The following is a 15626-nucleotide window of genomic DNA, read 5'->3' as shown; positions in this document are numbered from 1 at the left end:
ATGGTAGAAAGAGAGAACCAATTCCCAAGTTGTCTTCTGGCATCCACATGTGTGCTGTGGCACACATATGTTCACACACATGTACATACACACACAAATAAGTATTTTTAAAAAATAGATAAGAGCTTGAGCTCTGCTTTAATCCAGTGAATTTGTTTCCTGCCTGTGAAATGGGCATCACAAGGCCCATGTGCCTGCATGATAAAAAGTTTAGAGACACAGTTCATGTAAAGTTCTAACAAATGTTCAACATCCAATCAAAGTAGATGCTGTCAGTATTTTTATACGATTTTTGGAGTCATACTGGGATTTCTTGATCCCATAAAGACAGGCAAGGATCCTTAGCTTCACTTATCCAAAGCACGCTCTTGGCTCTTGACAGCAAAAAGTTACTCTGAGCGTGCGATAGCCAACTGGGAAAATGCTCAGTAGCGTGATGTCCTAGAGGAGATGAAGATTCAGATCGGGCTTCTGGAAAGGGGACAGCACATGGCACAACAGTGAGATGGGCCTCTAACGCTCTTGAATGGAGACTATGGAGAAGATTGCAGAGATATCAGGAAAGGAAGGAGACATCAGGAAAGGATGGGGGACATAGGGAAAGGATGGGGGACATCAGGAAAGGATGAAGGACATCAAGAAAGGCTGGAGGGACACCAGGAAAGGATGGGGACATCAGGGAATGATGGGGGACATCGGGAAAGGATGGGGGACACCAGGAAAGGATGGGGAACATCAGGAAAGGATGGGGAACATCAGGAAAGGATGGGGGACATCAGGAAAAGATGGGGGAAGTGAGAAAGGCTGGAGGGACCCCAGGAAAAGATGGGGCACCCATCTGCTCTGGACTTGAGGAAGGCACACAGCCAGGACAGAGGTTTCCTGTCCTTTGCCCTCTGTGTCACTTCCCTGCCATACCCAATGGCACTGAGGGTTCATGAACTCAGAGAGAGCCTGGTTAAATGCTTGGATGGCACTAACTTCCTAGGTTCAAATCCCAGCTTTGCCACTGACTGGAACCAAGTGGTCCTGACCATGAGACAACTTCCAAAGTTACACAACACAGAGAAGGAAAAGCATCGAGATGGAAGTCAAATGCCCATGTGTCTTCCTTTCTCACTGCTATGATAAAATATTCTGACAGAAGCAACTGAAGGAAGAAAGGCTCTATTCTGGCTCACACTTCAAAAGTGCAGTCTACTATGGTGGGGAAATCAAGGTAATAAGAGCACCTAGTCAAAATACAGCCGCACACAATCAAGAAGCAGTCAGAGGGCTGCAGAGACAGCTCCGTGGTTAGGAGAACTTACTGGTCCTACAGAGGACCCAGGCTCAGTTCTCAGCACCCACACGGCAGTTCACAATCACCTGTGACTCTAGTGCCAAGGGATCTGGTGCCCTTTCCTGGCCTCCACGGGCACCTGCACACACATGGTGCATATACAGATATGCGGGCGCTTGCACATCCACATTAAAAATAAATCATTTTGAACAGAAGAATAAGCAGAGAGCAGTGAATGCATGCTGCTGCTCAGTTCCTTTTCTCCACTTAAACAGTCCAGGATGCTCTCCCCAGGGAATGACGCCACCCACAGTGGGCAGACCTTCCCAACTCATTAACACAATCAAGATGATACCCCCACAGGCATGTCTAGAGGCCCCTCTCTCAAATGATTCTAGATTCTGTCCAGATGACATTTAACACTAACCATCACATCGTGTAAGCCTTGCCTTAGTCATGGCACTGCTTGACATCCTGGGAAATCTGCTTAGCTCCCCTGGACCATGTGTAATATGTAGTTGAGACTGAAGTCTCCACAGCTAGAAGTAACACCTGTGCAAATGGTGGTCATGATATTTAAAGATCTAGGAGCTAGAGAGGATGCTCAGTGGTTAATAGTGCTTCTCAGTCTGTGGCTGTCTCTTCATTCTGTTGGCGGTTTTCTTTGCTGTGCAGAAGCCTTTTAGTTTAGTAGTTTGTCAATTCTTGCTTTTGTTTTCTGAGCTTTTGGAGTTGTCCAGGAAACTACAGCCCATGCTACAATCTCAACATATTCCCCCAATGTTTTCCTTCTAGTGGTTTCAAAGTTTCAGGGTTTACATGAAGGTCTCATCTATTTTGAGCTAATTTTTTTTAGCAGAGTGAGAGACAAACAATGAGCTTTCAGTGTTCTACGTCTGGATGTCCAGTGTTTCCCGGCACTATTTGTCGGTGAAGCTCTTTTCTCCAGTACACTCTTGGCACCTTCAAAAGCAGTTGGCTGAAGATGCTGAATTTACTTCGGGTACCGCGTTCTACCTCATGGATCTAAGCATCTGTAATTGTGCCGATATTGCACCATTTTTAACTATTGCTCAGTGAGATGTCTTGAAATCAGGTACCATTACTCTCCAGCTTTGTCCTTTCCAACCAAGACTGTTTGGGCTTTTGTGCTTCCGTATAAGTTTTAGGATTTCTTTTCTTAAGTTCTGTGAAGCCTGTCTCTGTTGCTTCAATGAAGGCTACATTACCTCTGTAAACGCTTTGTGTGGCAGGAGTCTTTTAACAATGGTCCTTTCAGTCTGTGAACATGGAAGGTCCTTCCACCTTTCAGTATCCTCAGATTATTTTTTTAAGTTGTGTAATTTTCATTGAAGAGTTCTTTCACATCCTAGTTAAGTTTATTCCTGAAACTGGAATGGGAGCACGTGCTATATTTGAGACAGGGTCTCATATAGCCCACACTGTCCTCAAACTCTATATGAAGTAAAGGATGCCCTTGAAATTCTTTGGATTTTTAATTAATTTATGTGTATGAGTGTTTGTCTGAGGTTTATCTATGTATCACATGCCTGCAGTACCCTAGGAGGTCAGAAGAGGGCATCAGATCCCCTGTAACTGGAGTTACAGACCGTGGATACCCACCATGCAGGTTCTGGGAATCCTCTACATGAGCAGCCAGTGCTCTGAACTGCTGAGCCATCTCTCCAACCTCGACCTTGAACTTCTGATCCTCCTGCCTCCATCTCCTTAGTACTGAAGTTACAGGTGTGCCCCACCACACCCGGTTTATACGGTGCTGAAAATGGAACCCAGAGCTTTGTGTATATTAGGGAAGCAATCTGCTGAGTTACTTACCCAACTCCTAGGGTTTTGCTCTTTGCTTTCATTTTGTAGCTGTTGTGAATAGGATGCTATCCTGATTATTTTTTTCTCAGCAAATTCATTGCTAGTATATAGAGAAGCTACTGACTTTCGTTTGTTGGTGTTGTATCCTAATACTGAATTCATTTATCATTTCCAATAACCTTTGTTAGAGTCTTTGGGTTTTTCATATATAGAATCATATCATCTGCAAACAGAAACAATTGGACTTCCTACTTCATATACCTTGTCTAAATTCTCTTGTCTAATAAGAGTGTGAATTTTATATCATCAGACAAATTAGGTTCAAACTCAAGCCACTTCCACCCCCTCAACCCTTCTTTATCAACCATGTGATTTGAGCATACTTATTTCCTTGAGTCTTCTTTGTCTTTGAAATCAAATTGAGAGCAGAGAAGCTGGCTCAGATAGCAGAGTGTTTGCTTTACAAGCATGGACCTGAGGATGGTCCCCAGAGCACATTTTAGAAGACAGAGACAGAGACAGGTGAATCCCTAGAACTCACTAGTAAACCAGCCTAGCCTACTTGACAAGTTCCAGGTCAGTGAGAGATCCTGTCTCAGAGAATGAAAGAGATCGCGGGACAGAGGGACAGAGGAGGGGGGTATAAATCAGAGAGAGAGAGAGAGAGAGAGAGAGAGAGAGAGAGAGAGAGAGAGAGAGAGAGAGAGAGAGAACAAAGGGTGGATAACACCTGAGGATCAACATGGTGGTTAGTGGTGTTGGTTGTTTGTTTGTTTGTTTGTTTGTTTGTTTGTTTTAAATTCTTTGGGAGCCCACCACCCAGCTGCCAAATAAATACACGGAGACTTCCTGTTACTTAGAAATGCCCAGCCTTAGCTTGGCTTGTTTATAGCCAGTTTTTCTTAACTTAAATTATCGCATCTCTCTTTATCCCATCTCTCTTTAATTACACTTTGCCTCTGAGCTTTTTGCCTTTCTTTATTCTATATATCTTTCTTTCCTTCTTACTTCATGGCTGGCTGTGTAGCTTGGTAGCTGGGCCCTAGCGTCCTCCTCTCCTTCTCCTTTTCTTGCTCCTCCCTCTTCTTCCCTAGATTTCTTCTCCTATTGATTCTCTCTGCCTGCCAGCCCTGCCTATCCTTTCTCCTGCCTTGCTATTGGTCCTTCAGATCTTTATTAGACCAATCAGTTGCTTTAGGCAGACAAAGTAACACAGCTTCACAGAGTTAAACAAACGCAACATTAAAAAATGCAACACATCTTTGCATCATTAAACAAATATTCCACAGCATAAATGAATGTACCACACCTTACACTCATATTCCACAACACATGGTAGTTGTCCTCTGGCTTCCACACAATTGCACTTGCATATACACACTATTCATTTCTTTTCTGTCACTGTGATAAAATAACCTGACAAGAAGCAAAAGGGAGAAAAATTTATCTTGACTCACAGTTCTAGAGGTATGGAGTCCATCACAGTGGGGAAGGCGTGCTGACAAGGTCAGGAAGCTGGCTGGTAACGTTAGATCCACACTCATCAGAAAAAAAAAAACAGGAAGTGAAGTCAGGCTATAAACCCTCAAAGCCCAGTGACATGCTTCCTCCAGCAAGGCCTCACTTCCTAAAGGTTCCATAACCTTCCCAGGGAGTATCACCAGCTGGAGACCAGGTGTTCAAACACATGAGCCTGTAGGGGATGTTTGTCATCCAAATGGCCACACATATGCACCCATAAACACATACACCAATACGTACACACTTTCTTTAAATTGGATTAGAAAATACTTATGCCATGGGATTATTCTCAAAAGGAAAAAGAAAAAAAAAACACAGCCAAGTTATGTGGCATGCTTAGGCACAATGCCTGGCTCACAGTAGGTGCTCAGTAAAAAGAAGCTGTTGTTATGCTAGGTTGAGTAAACGTGAATGCCCCTGCCTACCTAGCTCTGTCTGTGCTGGGTTTTTGGAGGTTTTTTTTTGGTTTTTGTTTTGTTTTGTTTTTCTGCATGAGATCCCTTTTACCCCTGACTCTCCTCATTCTAATCTTAAACACCCTGAAGCTATGGCCCCATTCCTCATGGCTGCTCTCAGTGTTCACACATCACCTCTGTCCTCATGTGCTGTTGGCTCCTTTCCCGGCTAAGCAGATACCATAAGCAGCCGCTGTCCTTATCTTCGTGCAAGAGCTGCTCTGAGACACAAGCCTCAAGAGGAAAGACAAACTGAAATGGACATCTCAGGTGCCACCTTCTCATCTAACCTTGCTGGAAGAAAGCCCCTATGGTTTGAGGGCTGCATCTGATAACAATTTGTTAGTATATCCTGAGAGTGCCACCTTCTCATCTAACCTTGCTGGAAGCAAGCCCCTATGGTTTGAGGGCTGCGTCTGATAACAATTTGTTAGTACATCCTGAGACCATGGATAGTCTGAGCTTCCTATAATGGATATTTGTGACCACATCTTGCCTTGTGTGCTTGATAACCTAAGTTTCCCCAAGTGCAGAAACCAAAACCTTCTGCCTCTCCTTCTGCTTCTGCTAGTCTGTATCCAACTCAGCCCAGTCAATGGTAAGAGCTTATCTGAATTTAGCAAAGGAAAACTCAGCTGTCTCCTTGAGAACTGAAAACTAAGACTTCAGAATGTGCACAGGGGGCCGCAGACGGCTCAGCTGGTAAAGGCGAATGCCACAAGGCCTCACAAACTGAGTTAGAGCCCCAGAATCTATGCAATAGAAGGAGAGAACCAACTCCTGCAAATCGCTTTCTGACCTCAAGATCCACGCCATAGCATGTGCACACACATGCAAACACATATGCACCCAAAAAAGTAATAAAATGCTGTCTTTTAAAAGGTACATGAGTCAGGTATAGTGGCATTTACTTATAATCCAGCACTCAGGAGGCTGGAGCACGAGGATTGAGAGTTTGAGGACAGCTTGGGCTACACATAAAAAGAAAAATAGGAACATGAATTTGCTTCTTCCATCCACCCCTTACTGCTGTGTCTCTTGCTTCTGACAATAGCAAGTGGGCCTCTTGCCTTCCACATCTCCTTTCTAATAACACACCCTCACAAGCTCTGAGAGCTTTCCTGTTCAAACATTTTGAGCTTCCTATTTCACCCCAATTCTGAATTTAAAGGAGCTTATTAGATATTAGAATGTTAAATTAGACAACATAAGGAAGGAAAGAGGAGATATCTAACTATAAGTGACAAATAGAAGACATCACATGTTTAGAATATGAATGTATAAATGAATGGATGGGTGGATAGATGATAGATGATGGATGAATGGATGGGTGAATGATGGATGGATGAATGGATGGGTGAACAATGAATAGATGGATAGATGATGTATGGTTGAATGATGGATGGATGGATGGATGGATGGATGGATGGATGGATGATGGATGGATGGATGGATGATGGGTGAATGGATGGATGGATGATGGATAGATGGATGATGGGTAGGTAGATGGATGGATAAATGGTCAGATGGATGATGGGTGGATGAATGGGTGAGTTAATATCTTTCCTTGGTCTTATAAGCAAAGCAACAAGTTATCCAGTTACCAGAGATAAGATTGTCAAGGAATCTCAAGTCTTGCAATCTGTTTGAGTTGATGCTGAAGATAACTGGACTGACTATACCTCTGAGTGCCCCCATTTCAGGGATTTGAGCTGCCTTTGTGAAAGTGGGACCTTAAATCCTTGGCTGGAGAATTCCACTGTTGCCTCTCTGGCTCCTGAACTTGCACATGGACTTCACATATGCCAAACACCAAGCCAGCAAAGTGTAAGGCTAAGAAACCGAAGCAGCACTTGGCTTTCAACCCACTGAACCACTCATTTCAATCCCTTCTGAGCTTCATTCCCAACTGTTTACCAACCCTGGAGGGAAAACTCCATGGTGGGAACCTGTCTGAGAAGCAGATTCCAAGAGGAGCCAATGGTCATGGGGAGAACTCAGAAGCCAGAGAAGCTCTCAGGACCTGGAGGCCATGGGTCAGAAAAGAAGTCAGGCATGGGGACCCCACGATACGCTGTCCCAGTCTCTCACTGTGACTCTCACTAGTCATTTTATAATGAGATCCTGTGGGGCTTATTTCCTTCTTTCAAAAGATGCACCATTCTATTTGTTTGCATACATTATTTCTGCAAAAAGACAACAACAGCAAAAAAGACACGAAAGTAAGAGAGGACTATTGGGGTAGCAGAGATGCTGCAGGGAAAATACAAGTTCAGCGTCATCCTTTGCAATTCCTGCCAATCACGGTTGGGAGAGGAGCCGCTCTCGGGGAGGAAGCACCCACATGCGTGTTTCTGAGGATTCCATCCTACTGGGAGCTCAGCAAGAAAACCAGGGGGTACCTAGTGCATCTAGCTCCTAAAGGGAGTAGGGCTTAAGTTGAGTTCACAGAATTTGCTAGGCAACAAGGGCCAGCATATCCAAAGCAAGAACCAACTTCCTCCATCCAAGTCAAGTGTTCACTAGAGGGTTAGGTCAATGGGATTGCAGCCCTAGATTCCCCAACCCATAAACCCTGTTCTTGGACACATCCCTCAGCCTTTCCAAGCCCATTTCTTCCCCTTGTTGGAGGAATCTGGGTGTTTGTTTGCAGAGTTTTAGTGAGAATTAAATGTGTGTGACAGTATGGAAAACATTTTAAGAAATGTCACTTCCTTTTCTTCCTCGAAGCTACATGAACAGTCTTGACATGTCACTAGCAGGAACATCAAAATTATGACTGGGATTTGGGGACTGGAGGCTTTTTCTGCCCAGCCATTCATAGTCTGTTCACTTCCCAGGTGACTTTCCCAGAACCCATCCTAACACGCACTCTTTGTGTAAGCTCCAAAGGACTAGGAGAGGAGGGGCAGCTTCAGGGATGCCACCACCAGTGCAAGAAAAACAAAACCCAACCTCCAGGGTTGGTGAGATGGTTCAATGGGTAAGGTACTTGCCACTAAACCTGACAACCCGAGTTCAAGACCAGAGTCCTACATAGGGGAAGGAAAGAATTTGCCTCTGGAACATGTCCTCTGACCCCCACTTCTTCACTCATATGCTTGTGCATGCACACACACGTACACAGATACACACACACACACACACACACACACACACACGCATGCATGCACTTGCACGCACACACACAGACTAAACAAATATAATTAGACTTTTTTTTCATTTTTATTTCTTTATTTTTATTTGATAAGTATGGGTATTTCATCTCATGTACATCTGTGCATGTAGTGCCTGTGGAGGCCGAAAGAGGGTGTCAGATACCCTGGAACTGGAGTTTTTAAACAATAGGCAGGCCTAGCCCCCATCCTGGGACTCATAAGACCTGAGATTATGAGACCAAACGTCACCTTCTATGAGGCTTGAGGGACAGGCTGCAATTAAATTATAGGAAAATCCTATAAAATGCTTTGGAACGTTTATAAAGCTGTCGATATTTCCACTGGAATGAAGCATATGGGAGGCAGTGGACAGGGCGGAGTGAGCATGGGAAGATCGTTTGTTTGCATTCATCCCTGCTAGTGACTGATCAAGACTAATGGGGAGCTCAGAAGCAGCACCCTAAAAGAAAATACAGTGGGGCCTCATTTTGTGGCACTCCCAGGGAAAGAGTGATATCTCTAGTGTGTGCATGTGTGTGTGAGCACACAAACAAGGGTGTGGGTGTATGCGTGGGTGAATGAGTGGGTGCATGGGTATGGGGGGATGTGCATGGGTGGTATGCACACATATGGGTGTGTGCATGTGTATGTGCATGCACACAAGGGTGTGGGGTGTGCATGGGTGTGGGGTATGGGTGGGTGCATGAATGTGGGGGATGTACATGTAAGAGGGGTGTATGCACACATGTGGGTGTGTGCATGTGTGTGTGTGTATGTACTATGTACATGTGTGTGTGTATTATTTCTTGAAGGTTGGCACCAAAAGTCAGACTTGGGGTCATTAATCTTTGGGAGAGTGATGCCCTTTGGGGAGCCCAACACTGATGCTCTTCCTTTCTGCCTTGGGAAACAGAAATACATCCCAAATGGACCCCAAGTTTACAGTACCTCTCCAGCAAAATTAAAAGTTTCCTTTTTTTTAAGTCTTATTTTGTTTTTATATGTGTGTTTGTGTGTGTGAGTGAGTGTGTACAGTGCTGATAGAGGCCAGAAGAGGAAGTCAGATTGGCCTGAAGCTGGAGTCACAGGTGGTTGTGAACTGCCGTGTGGGTGCTAGGAATTGAACCTGGGTCCTCTGGAAGAGCAACCAGTGCTCTTAACTGCTGAGCCATCTCTCCAGCCCCTAAAAGACTTCCTACTGAAATATTTCTTTTTTAGGGAATATTCCTTAGCTCCATCTGCCCAGTGTCTTGACAGTTTTCCCAGGCATGAATGGAACTAAAATGGCCTCTCCACAACTCTCCAATCAGTGAGAGCTGGCGAGCAAAGCTCGAGTGGGACCTGCCCTGGCCTGCATGAGTCTCCTGTATCCCAGCAAGACCTCAAACTACAGAGCTATGAATGACCTTGAACTTCCTTTTTTACACTTATTCATTTACAATGTAGAGGAGTAAGCTGGATGTGTCAATACGCACCTTTAATCCCAGCACTCAGAAGGCAGTGGCAGGCAGATCTCTGCGAGTTGGAGGCCAGCCTGGTCTACAAAGTGAGATCCAGAACAGCCAGGACTACACAGTGAAACCCTGTGTCAAAAAAAAAAAAGGCAAGGGTGCTTGTCGTCAAGCCTGGTGACCTGAGTTCAGTCCCCTGGAGCCATATGGTGGAAGGAGATAGTTAATTCCCACAAGTTGTCCTCAGGCCATCACATGTACGCTGCACACACACAAGGAAAGAAAAGAAAGGAAGGAAGGAAGGAAGGAAGGAAGGAAGGAAGGAAGGAAGGAAGGAAGGAAGGGAGACACATTGCCTCAACCTCCTATGCTGGAATTACAGGCATGAGCCACCACGCTCAGCTGAAATTCCTTCAAAATAAAACATTTCTTCTAAAGTTCAGATTTAAGTGTACTTAGCTGAGGATAGAGAGGAGCAATTGTTGGTCCCCCGGTGCCCAGTCACATCAGGGGAGGCAGCCACACTCAGCCTCTTCCAGGTTGGGGAGCCCATGAGCCATAAGCACCCGGGACCTCTGAGAGTTGGCACCCAGAGCCTAACCCCCACCACCACTGCTGTCTTGGGGCTGCAGGACTACAGAGTCAACATCTTCCTGAGGCAGCAGTGGAATGACCCCCGTCTGGCCTACAACGAATACCCTGACGACTCTCTGGACCTTGACCCGTCCATGTTGGATTCCATCTGGAAGCCTGACCTGTTCTTTGCCAATGAGAAGGGAGCCCACTTCCATGAGATCACCACTGACAACAAACTGCTGAGAATCTCCCGGAATGGCAATGTCCTCTACAGCATCAGGTGAGTTCCGGAGCCAACAACAAGGTCAGGGAATCCCAGGAGTGGGTTTCATCATAAGCACAAAGAGAGGATGGGAAAGGCTTGTGAGGGAAGGTGGAGTTTCAGTCACCCTGTGTTTCAACGAAGACAAAATAGACTTCTCAGACATGATCAGTAGCCAGGGTAGAGGGACAAAGTCGGCAAGATTCGGCAGCTTGGCAGTAAATGGGACCACCAGGTAAATGGCACAGTCTGAGAGGATAAGCCAGGGTTGCTGCCTCCCTGCTTTGAATTCCACTTACCTTGTACTAAGCCTCGGGAGGCAGGCCCCCTCCCTGTGTCTGTAGCCTGTAGACATTAGATAGGTGCTAAGCTTTCAGAGTGTTCTCTGACACCAGCTCTCTCTCTCTCTCTCTCTCTCTCTCTCTCTCTCTCTCTCTCTCTGTCACACACACACACACACACACACACACACACACACACACACACACCCCTAGTCCCTGACCTCCTTCCCCAGGACACAGGGACAGTGGACAATACAAGTGGAGAAATGGACTCACACTTGCAGCATTGGCAACTCGGAGAATGGACTATGCAGAACACTTCTCATGTATTACATCATTATATAACTCAGGAACTAGGTTTGATGATCCCCGTTATATACATCAGAAAAGTGTGGGTGTGGAAATTTAGGAAACCTTCCCAAGTTTTCATGGTTTCTGTCAGAAAGTAAGCTCTGATGGGGTACTAGTGTGGGTCCCATGCCATCTGAAGAATCAAAAGAGCCACAGCTTTCTGGTTGGGTCTCCAGACTTCTGGAGAATCAGAATGGTCACCGGCCACCACTTTACATCTGCACATCAATACATGATAATGAATGGATGCATTCTGATTTAAAGGAGCTTCAAAGTGCTAAATGACCATGCCCTCCACCCCCCACCTTCAGTTCCTCAATGGGAGAGAAATCTTATCTCCCATTCAGAGAGAGCCTTACATATCCCGGATGGGGCAGGGCGGAAAGGGGAGAGGCTGGCCTGATCCTGAGCTTCAGAGGGGTCTGGGCTCAGTCCCCCCACAGGCTGAGGGGTAGGGATGTGGAAGCTCTGCTGATTGAGTTTGCCCTACCAGCCACATCTGGATGAAGAATGGCATGGGGCCCGGCGTCAGCCACCAGGGCCCTGGTGGGCTGCTGGAGGGAGGGTCACCTCTGCCTGGAATTCACTGCTGCCAGGACAGTTTCATGTCTCTGGGAAGCAGAGTCCCAGTGCAGCGTGACAGAAGGACAGGTCAGCAGAAAGTGATGGTCCCAAGGTCGTTCAGCAGCTGGAAATTAACCCAGCCTGACAGCTGCCCCACTTCAGAGCTTTTAGCTTCAGAAATGGGCCTCGCTCGCTCGTTCTCTCTTCACTCCTCCCGCCCCTTCTCTGCCTCCCATCTCCCCCCTCTTCCTCTCCCCCCCGCCCCGCCCCCAGTTTGTTTGTTTGATGTCCTTAGAGGAGAGTACACACACCTGTGGTATGAGCTGGAAGAGATGTTCACAAAGGGCCAGGTGTGCAGCTGGGGTGGTGGTGGCGGTAGCTATGTTCAATGGAGACATCTCCAACTGGGTACCTCAAGAAGTGGGCCTGGCTTCCAGACAACAGGGAGCATGCCGGCCAGTCCCACAACCAGCTCCATCAGGACTCAGCGACCAGCCTGAGGTGTTACAGAAGGGCTCCCTCCCTCTGGCTCTGGGGCTGCAGCCTTTAGAAGGGTTGAACACCCCAAAACAAATAACTGGCCCACTGCTTTACACCTGCCCCTGCCTGAAGCCACAGATGTGAGTCAGCGGTGTGGGAACAGCCAACAGTGGGTGGGGGCTCTGGGCTTGCTTTTGACAGGCCCAGTGTGTGAACGGAAGCAGCCAAGAGCCATGCTCAACACTTACTGCTGAAGCATAGGAGTACCTGAGGCTGGGGACTCTGTGGAAAACCTGAGATCTCCCTGAGGGAAGAGTTGGCATAGGGGCAAACCCGGCACCCCAGCAATCTGCTAAAAAGCAATCACTAGCATCCAAGAAAGTTCCAGAGAAATGTAGAAGTCCCTCTGACTGATGGCTTTGGGACACCTCCTTTCCATCACCGAGCCTCCTCTACCATCCCAGGAATTTGGAAATGTGCACACGCTCATTCTATAAGCACTGGTCCCCTGGTCTCTGGTCCCTACATGAAACAATGATTTCAACTGGCAAAAGCCTGGAGACACAGACTCCCTGAATGTGGTGCCCGTGTCAGCCCAGTCCCTTCTCTTCTCAGGATCACCCTGACGCTGGCCTGCCCCATGGACCTGAAGAACTTCCCGATGGATGTACAGACATGTATCATGCAACTGGAAAGCTGTGAGTCCCTTGCCCGAATCATTTTTTTTAAAGGAGCCAGGCTCCTATTTACCCATTGCCAGGCAGAAATTCCCTAATCACTGGATCCCGGGAGAGTACTTTTATGACTCCAAGTGCCAAGTAGAGGGTTTCCTTGGAGAATACACATTAGAAATATAATTCCCCCTGCTCTGTCTCACTGGGGCACAGACTTTGTCATCAGCTGCGTCCTCCCAGGAGGAAGCACTGTGCCAAGTCCCTTGTGAATGTGCCTGCTAGGAATAAAGAGAAATGGTCTAGAGAAATCATGTCTGAGGATGCTCACTTGAGCGCGGGAGGTAGACAACTGACCGCATAGGTCACTCTAGCAAAGGGGAACCAGTGGAGTGTTTTGGTGGAAGCAGAAACAGGGCCAGGGGAAAGGCTCAGCCAGGCAAGTGCCTGCCACACAAGCATCAGAACCTGAGTTTGGATCCCCAGCCCCATGTAAAAGCCCTGCATGGCCAGAAGTGCAGAGATAGGAAGATCTCTGGAATTCACTGACCAGCCAACCCATCTGAATCAACAAGTCCCGTGTTTAGTGAGAGACCTTGTCTCAAAAAATAAGGTGGTTGCTGGAGAGATGACTCAGTGGTTAAGAGCTCATACTGCAAGGCTGGAGAGATAGCTCAGCGCTTAAGAGCACTGGCTACTCTTCCGGAGGATCTGGATTCCCAGCACCTAAATGGCAGCTCACAACTGTCTGTAACTCCAGTTTCTGGGGATCCGACACCCTCACATAGACATACATGCAGGCAAAACACCAATCCACATGAAATAAAAATAGATAAAACATTTTTAAAAGAAGAACACATATTGCTCTTGCAGAAGACCCAAATTCAGTTTCCAGCTCCCACACTGGTCAGCTCACAACCACCTGAAAATCAAGCTCCAGGAAAATTTGGCACCACTGGCCTCTGAGGCCATCTGCACACATGTGACATCACACACACACACACACACACACACACACACACACACACACATTTTAAAATAACAATAAGATATTTTCTAAAAATAAATGACATGGACAGCAATTGAGGAAGACACCGGACGTCAGCTTCTGGCCTACACACACATAGTCACATAACCACATGAACACATACACATGTCACACCACACACACAAGGTAGGAAATAACTAGACAGTGTATGCCACAGGAGGCTGAGGCAGAAGGATTGTGAGTTTGAAGACAGATCTAACTACATAGTGAGTTTGAGCCTAGCCTGAGCTACATGAGACCATGTCTCAAGAAAATAAAAAAGGAGCTGGTCCTGGAGCAGAAATCTGATTGCCTCGACTAGGCCACCATTTCCCACATATGCATGTGGTAGATTCACTCCCCAGAGGAAAACCTGTGGGGAACAAAGGGGGACGTTTTCAAGAGGTGGCATGTGCAAGAAGTGCTGGTGTCAATCACCCTTCATCATGGGGTGAGGGGTGGAGCCAGCCCCAGGACAAACCTAGGTGGGAGGGCTGGGGAATAAATTTCTACAATTTACCAAGTTTCACCTCCTTTACGAGGCGGGTAGAGAAGAGAAGGCAATGGAGTTCCCTGACCTCCACCACGGTCTGGGGCTTCACTCAGCCCCCGACCCTAAGGATAACGCAGAGACCTGCTGACCCGTTCCTTCTTCCAATCCCTCCCAGTTGGATACACCATGAATGACCTCATCTTTGAGTGGCAGGAACAGGGAGCCGTGCAGGTGGCGGATGGACTGACCCTGCCTCAGTTTATCCTGAAAGAGGAGAAGGACCTGAGATACTGCACCAAGCATTATAACACAGGTGGGTGCAAGTGGCCACCATGCTCTCCGGGACCTCAGGTCGTTTCAGACACCGTTTAGCTGCAGAACTGCATGCTCCGTGTTTATTACCTGGTGGTTAACGGAATAGGTTTAAAACAACAACAACAAAACAAAACAAAAAATGCCACTGAGATGTCCTTTCTGTGAGTCCTGGGGATGTTCGCCTAAGCTTGGGCCACACCTAATTAGCAGGGAAGCTAGTAAACACTCTTTATTCTGGGCAAGGGGTCCTACTGCTGAGGCAAGGAGGGGGAGTTGGTTGATGCAGGGTGGGCTCTGCCACACAGAAACTTGTGTTTCTGATAGTGCAGAAGCAAAGTGCTTGCTTTGGACCCAAGCAAGAGGGAGCTGGGAGGCCATGGTTCTAACTGGTAACTAGTAACCATTAGAAATCAGCCCATTCTCGATGAACCATGGTGGGTGAAGGGAGAACTCAAATGATGGTGAAGGTAATTAAAATGATGGTGATGATGAAGATGGTGGTGATGCTGATCCCAGTGATGGTGGCAATGATGATAATGGTGATGATGTTGCAATGACAATGGTGACAGAAATGATAGTGACGATGATAATTATGATGGGGATAATGGTCATGGTGGTGGTGGCAAATGATGCTGCTGAGCATTCACGACATGTGAGGACTCTCATAGTTTTTCATAAGCACATTTCACCCCACAAAAACCGTAAGAGCTACTACATAAGGGCTGGCAAGGGGACTCCTAGGGTAACGGTGCTTGCCACCAAGCCTGACAACCATAGGTTGATCCTCAGGACCCAAATGGTGGAAGAATGAACTCACTCTCACAAGTTGTTCTCTGGCCTCCACACAAGGGCCAGGGTATGACATGTCCACTTGTGCATGCATTCACACACCACAAATGAATATGTAATTTT

The 15626-nt window shown here is 46.8% G+C and overlaps 1 protein-coding gene across 2 annotated transcripts in view; it reads left to right on the top strand.

Moving 5' to 3' along the window:
- Glra1 (glycine receptor alpha 1) overlaps positions 1–15626 on the top strand; it is an 88278-nt gene that overhangs the window by 57600 nt on the left and 15052 nt on the right. For both annotated transcript variants that reach the window (XM_059269342.1, XM_059269341.1), the window contains exons 4-6: positions 10327–10550; positions 12824–12906; positions 14575–14712. In XM_059269342.1, the coding sequence (XP_059125325.1) occupies positions 10327–10550; positions 12824–12906; positions 14575–14712 (445 nt within the window). The remainder of the gene's footprint in view (positions 1–10326; positions 10551–12823; positions 12907–14574; positions 14713–15626) is intronic.

This window comes from Peromyscus eremicus, chromosome 8a, assembly GCF_949786415.1.
Source record: "Peromyscus eremicus chromosome 8a, PerEre_H2_v1, whole genome shotgun sequence".
NCBI lineage: Eukaryota > Metazoa > Chordata > Mammalia > Rodentia > Cricetidae > Peromyscus > Peromyscus eremicus.
Note: the sequence above shows the minus strand (reverse complement) of the source record. Positions and strands in the feature narration are given on the sequence as shown.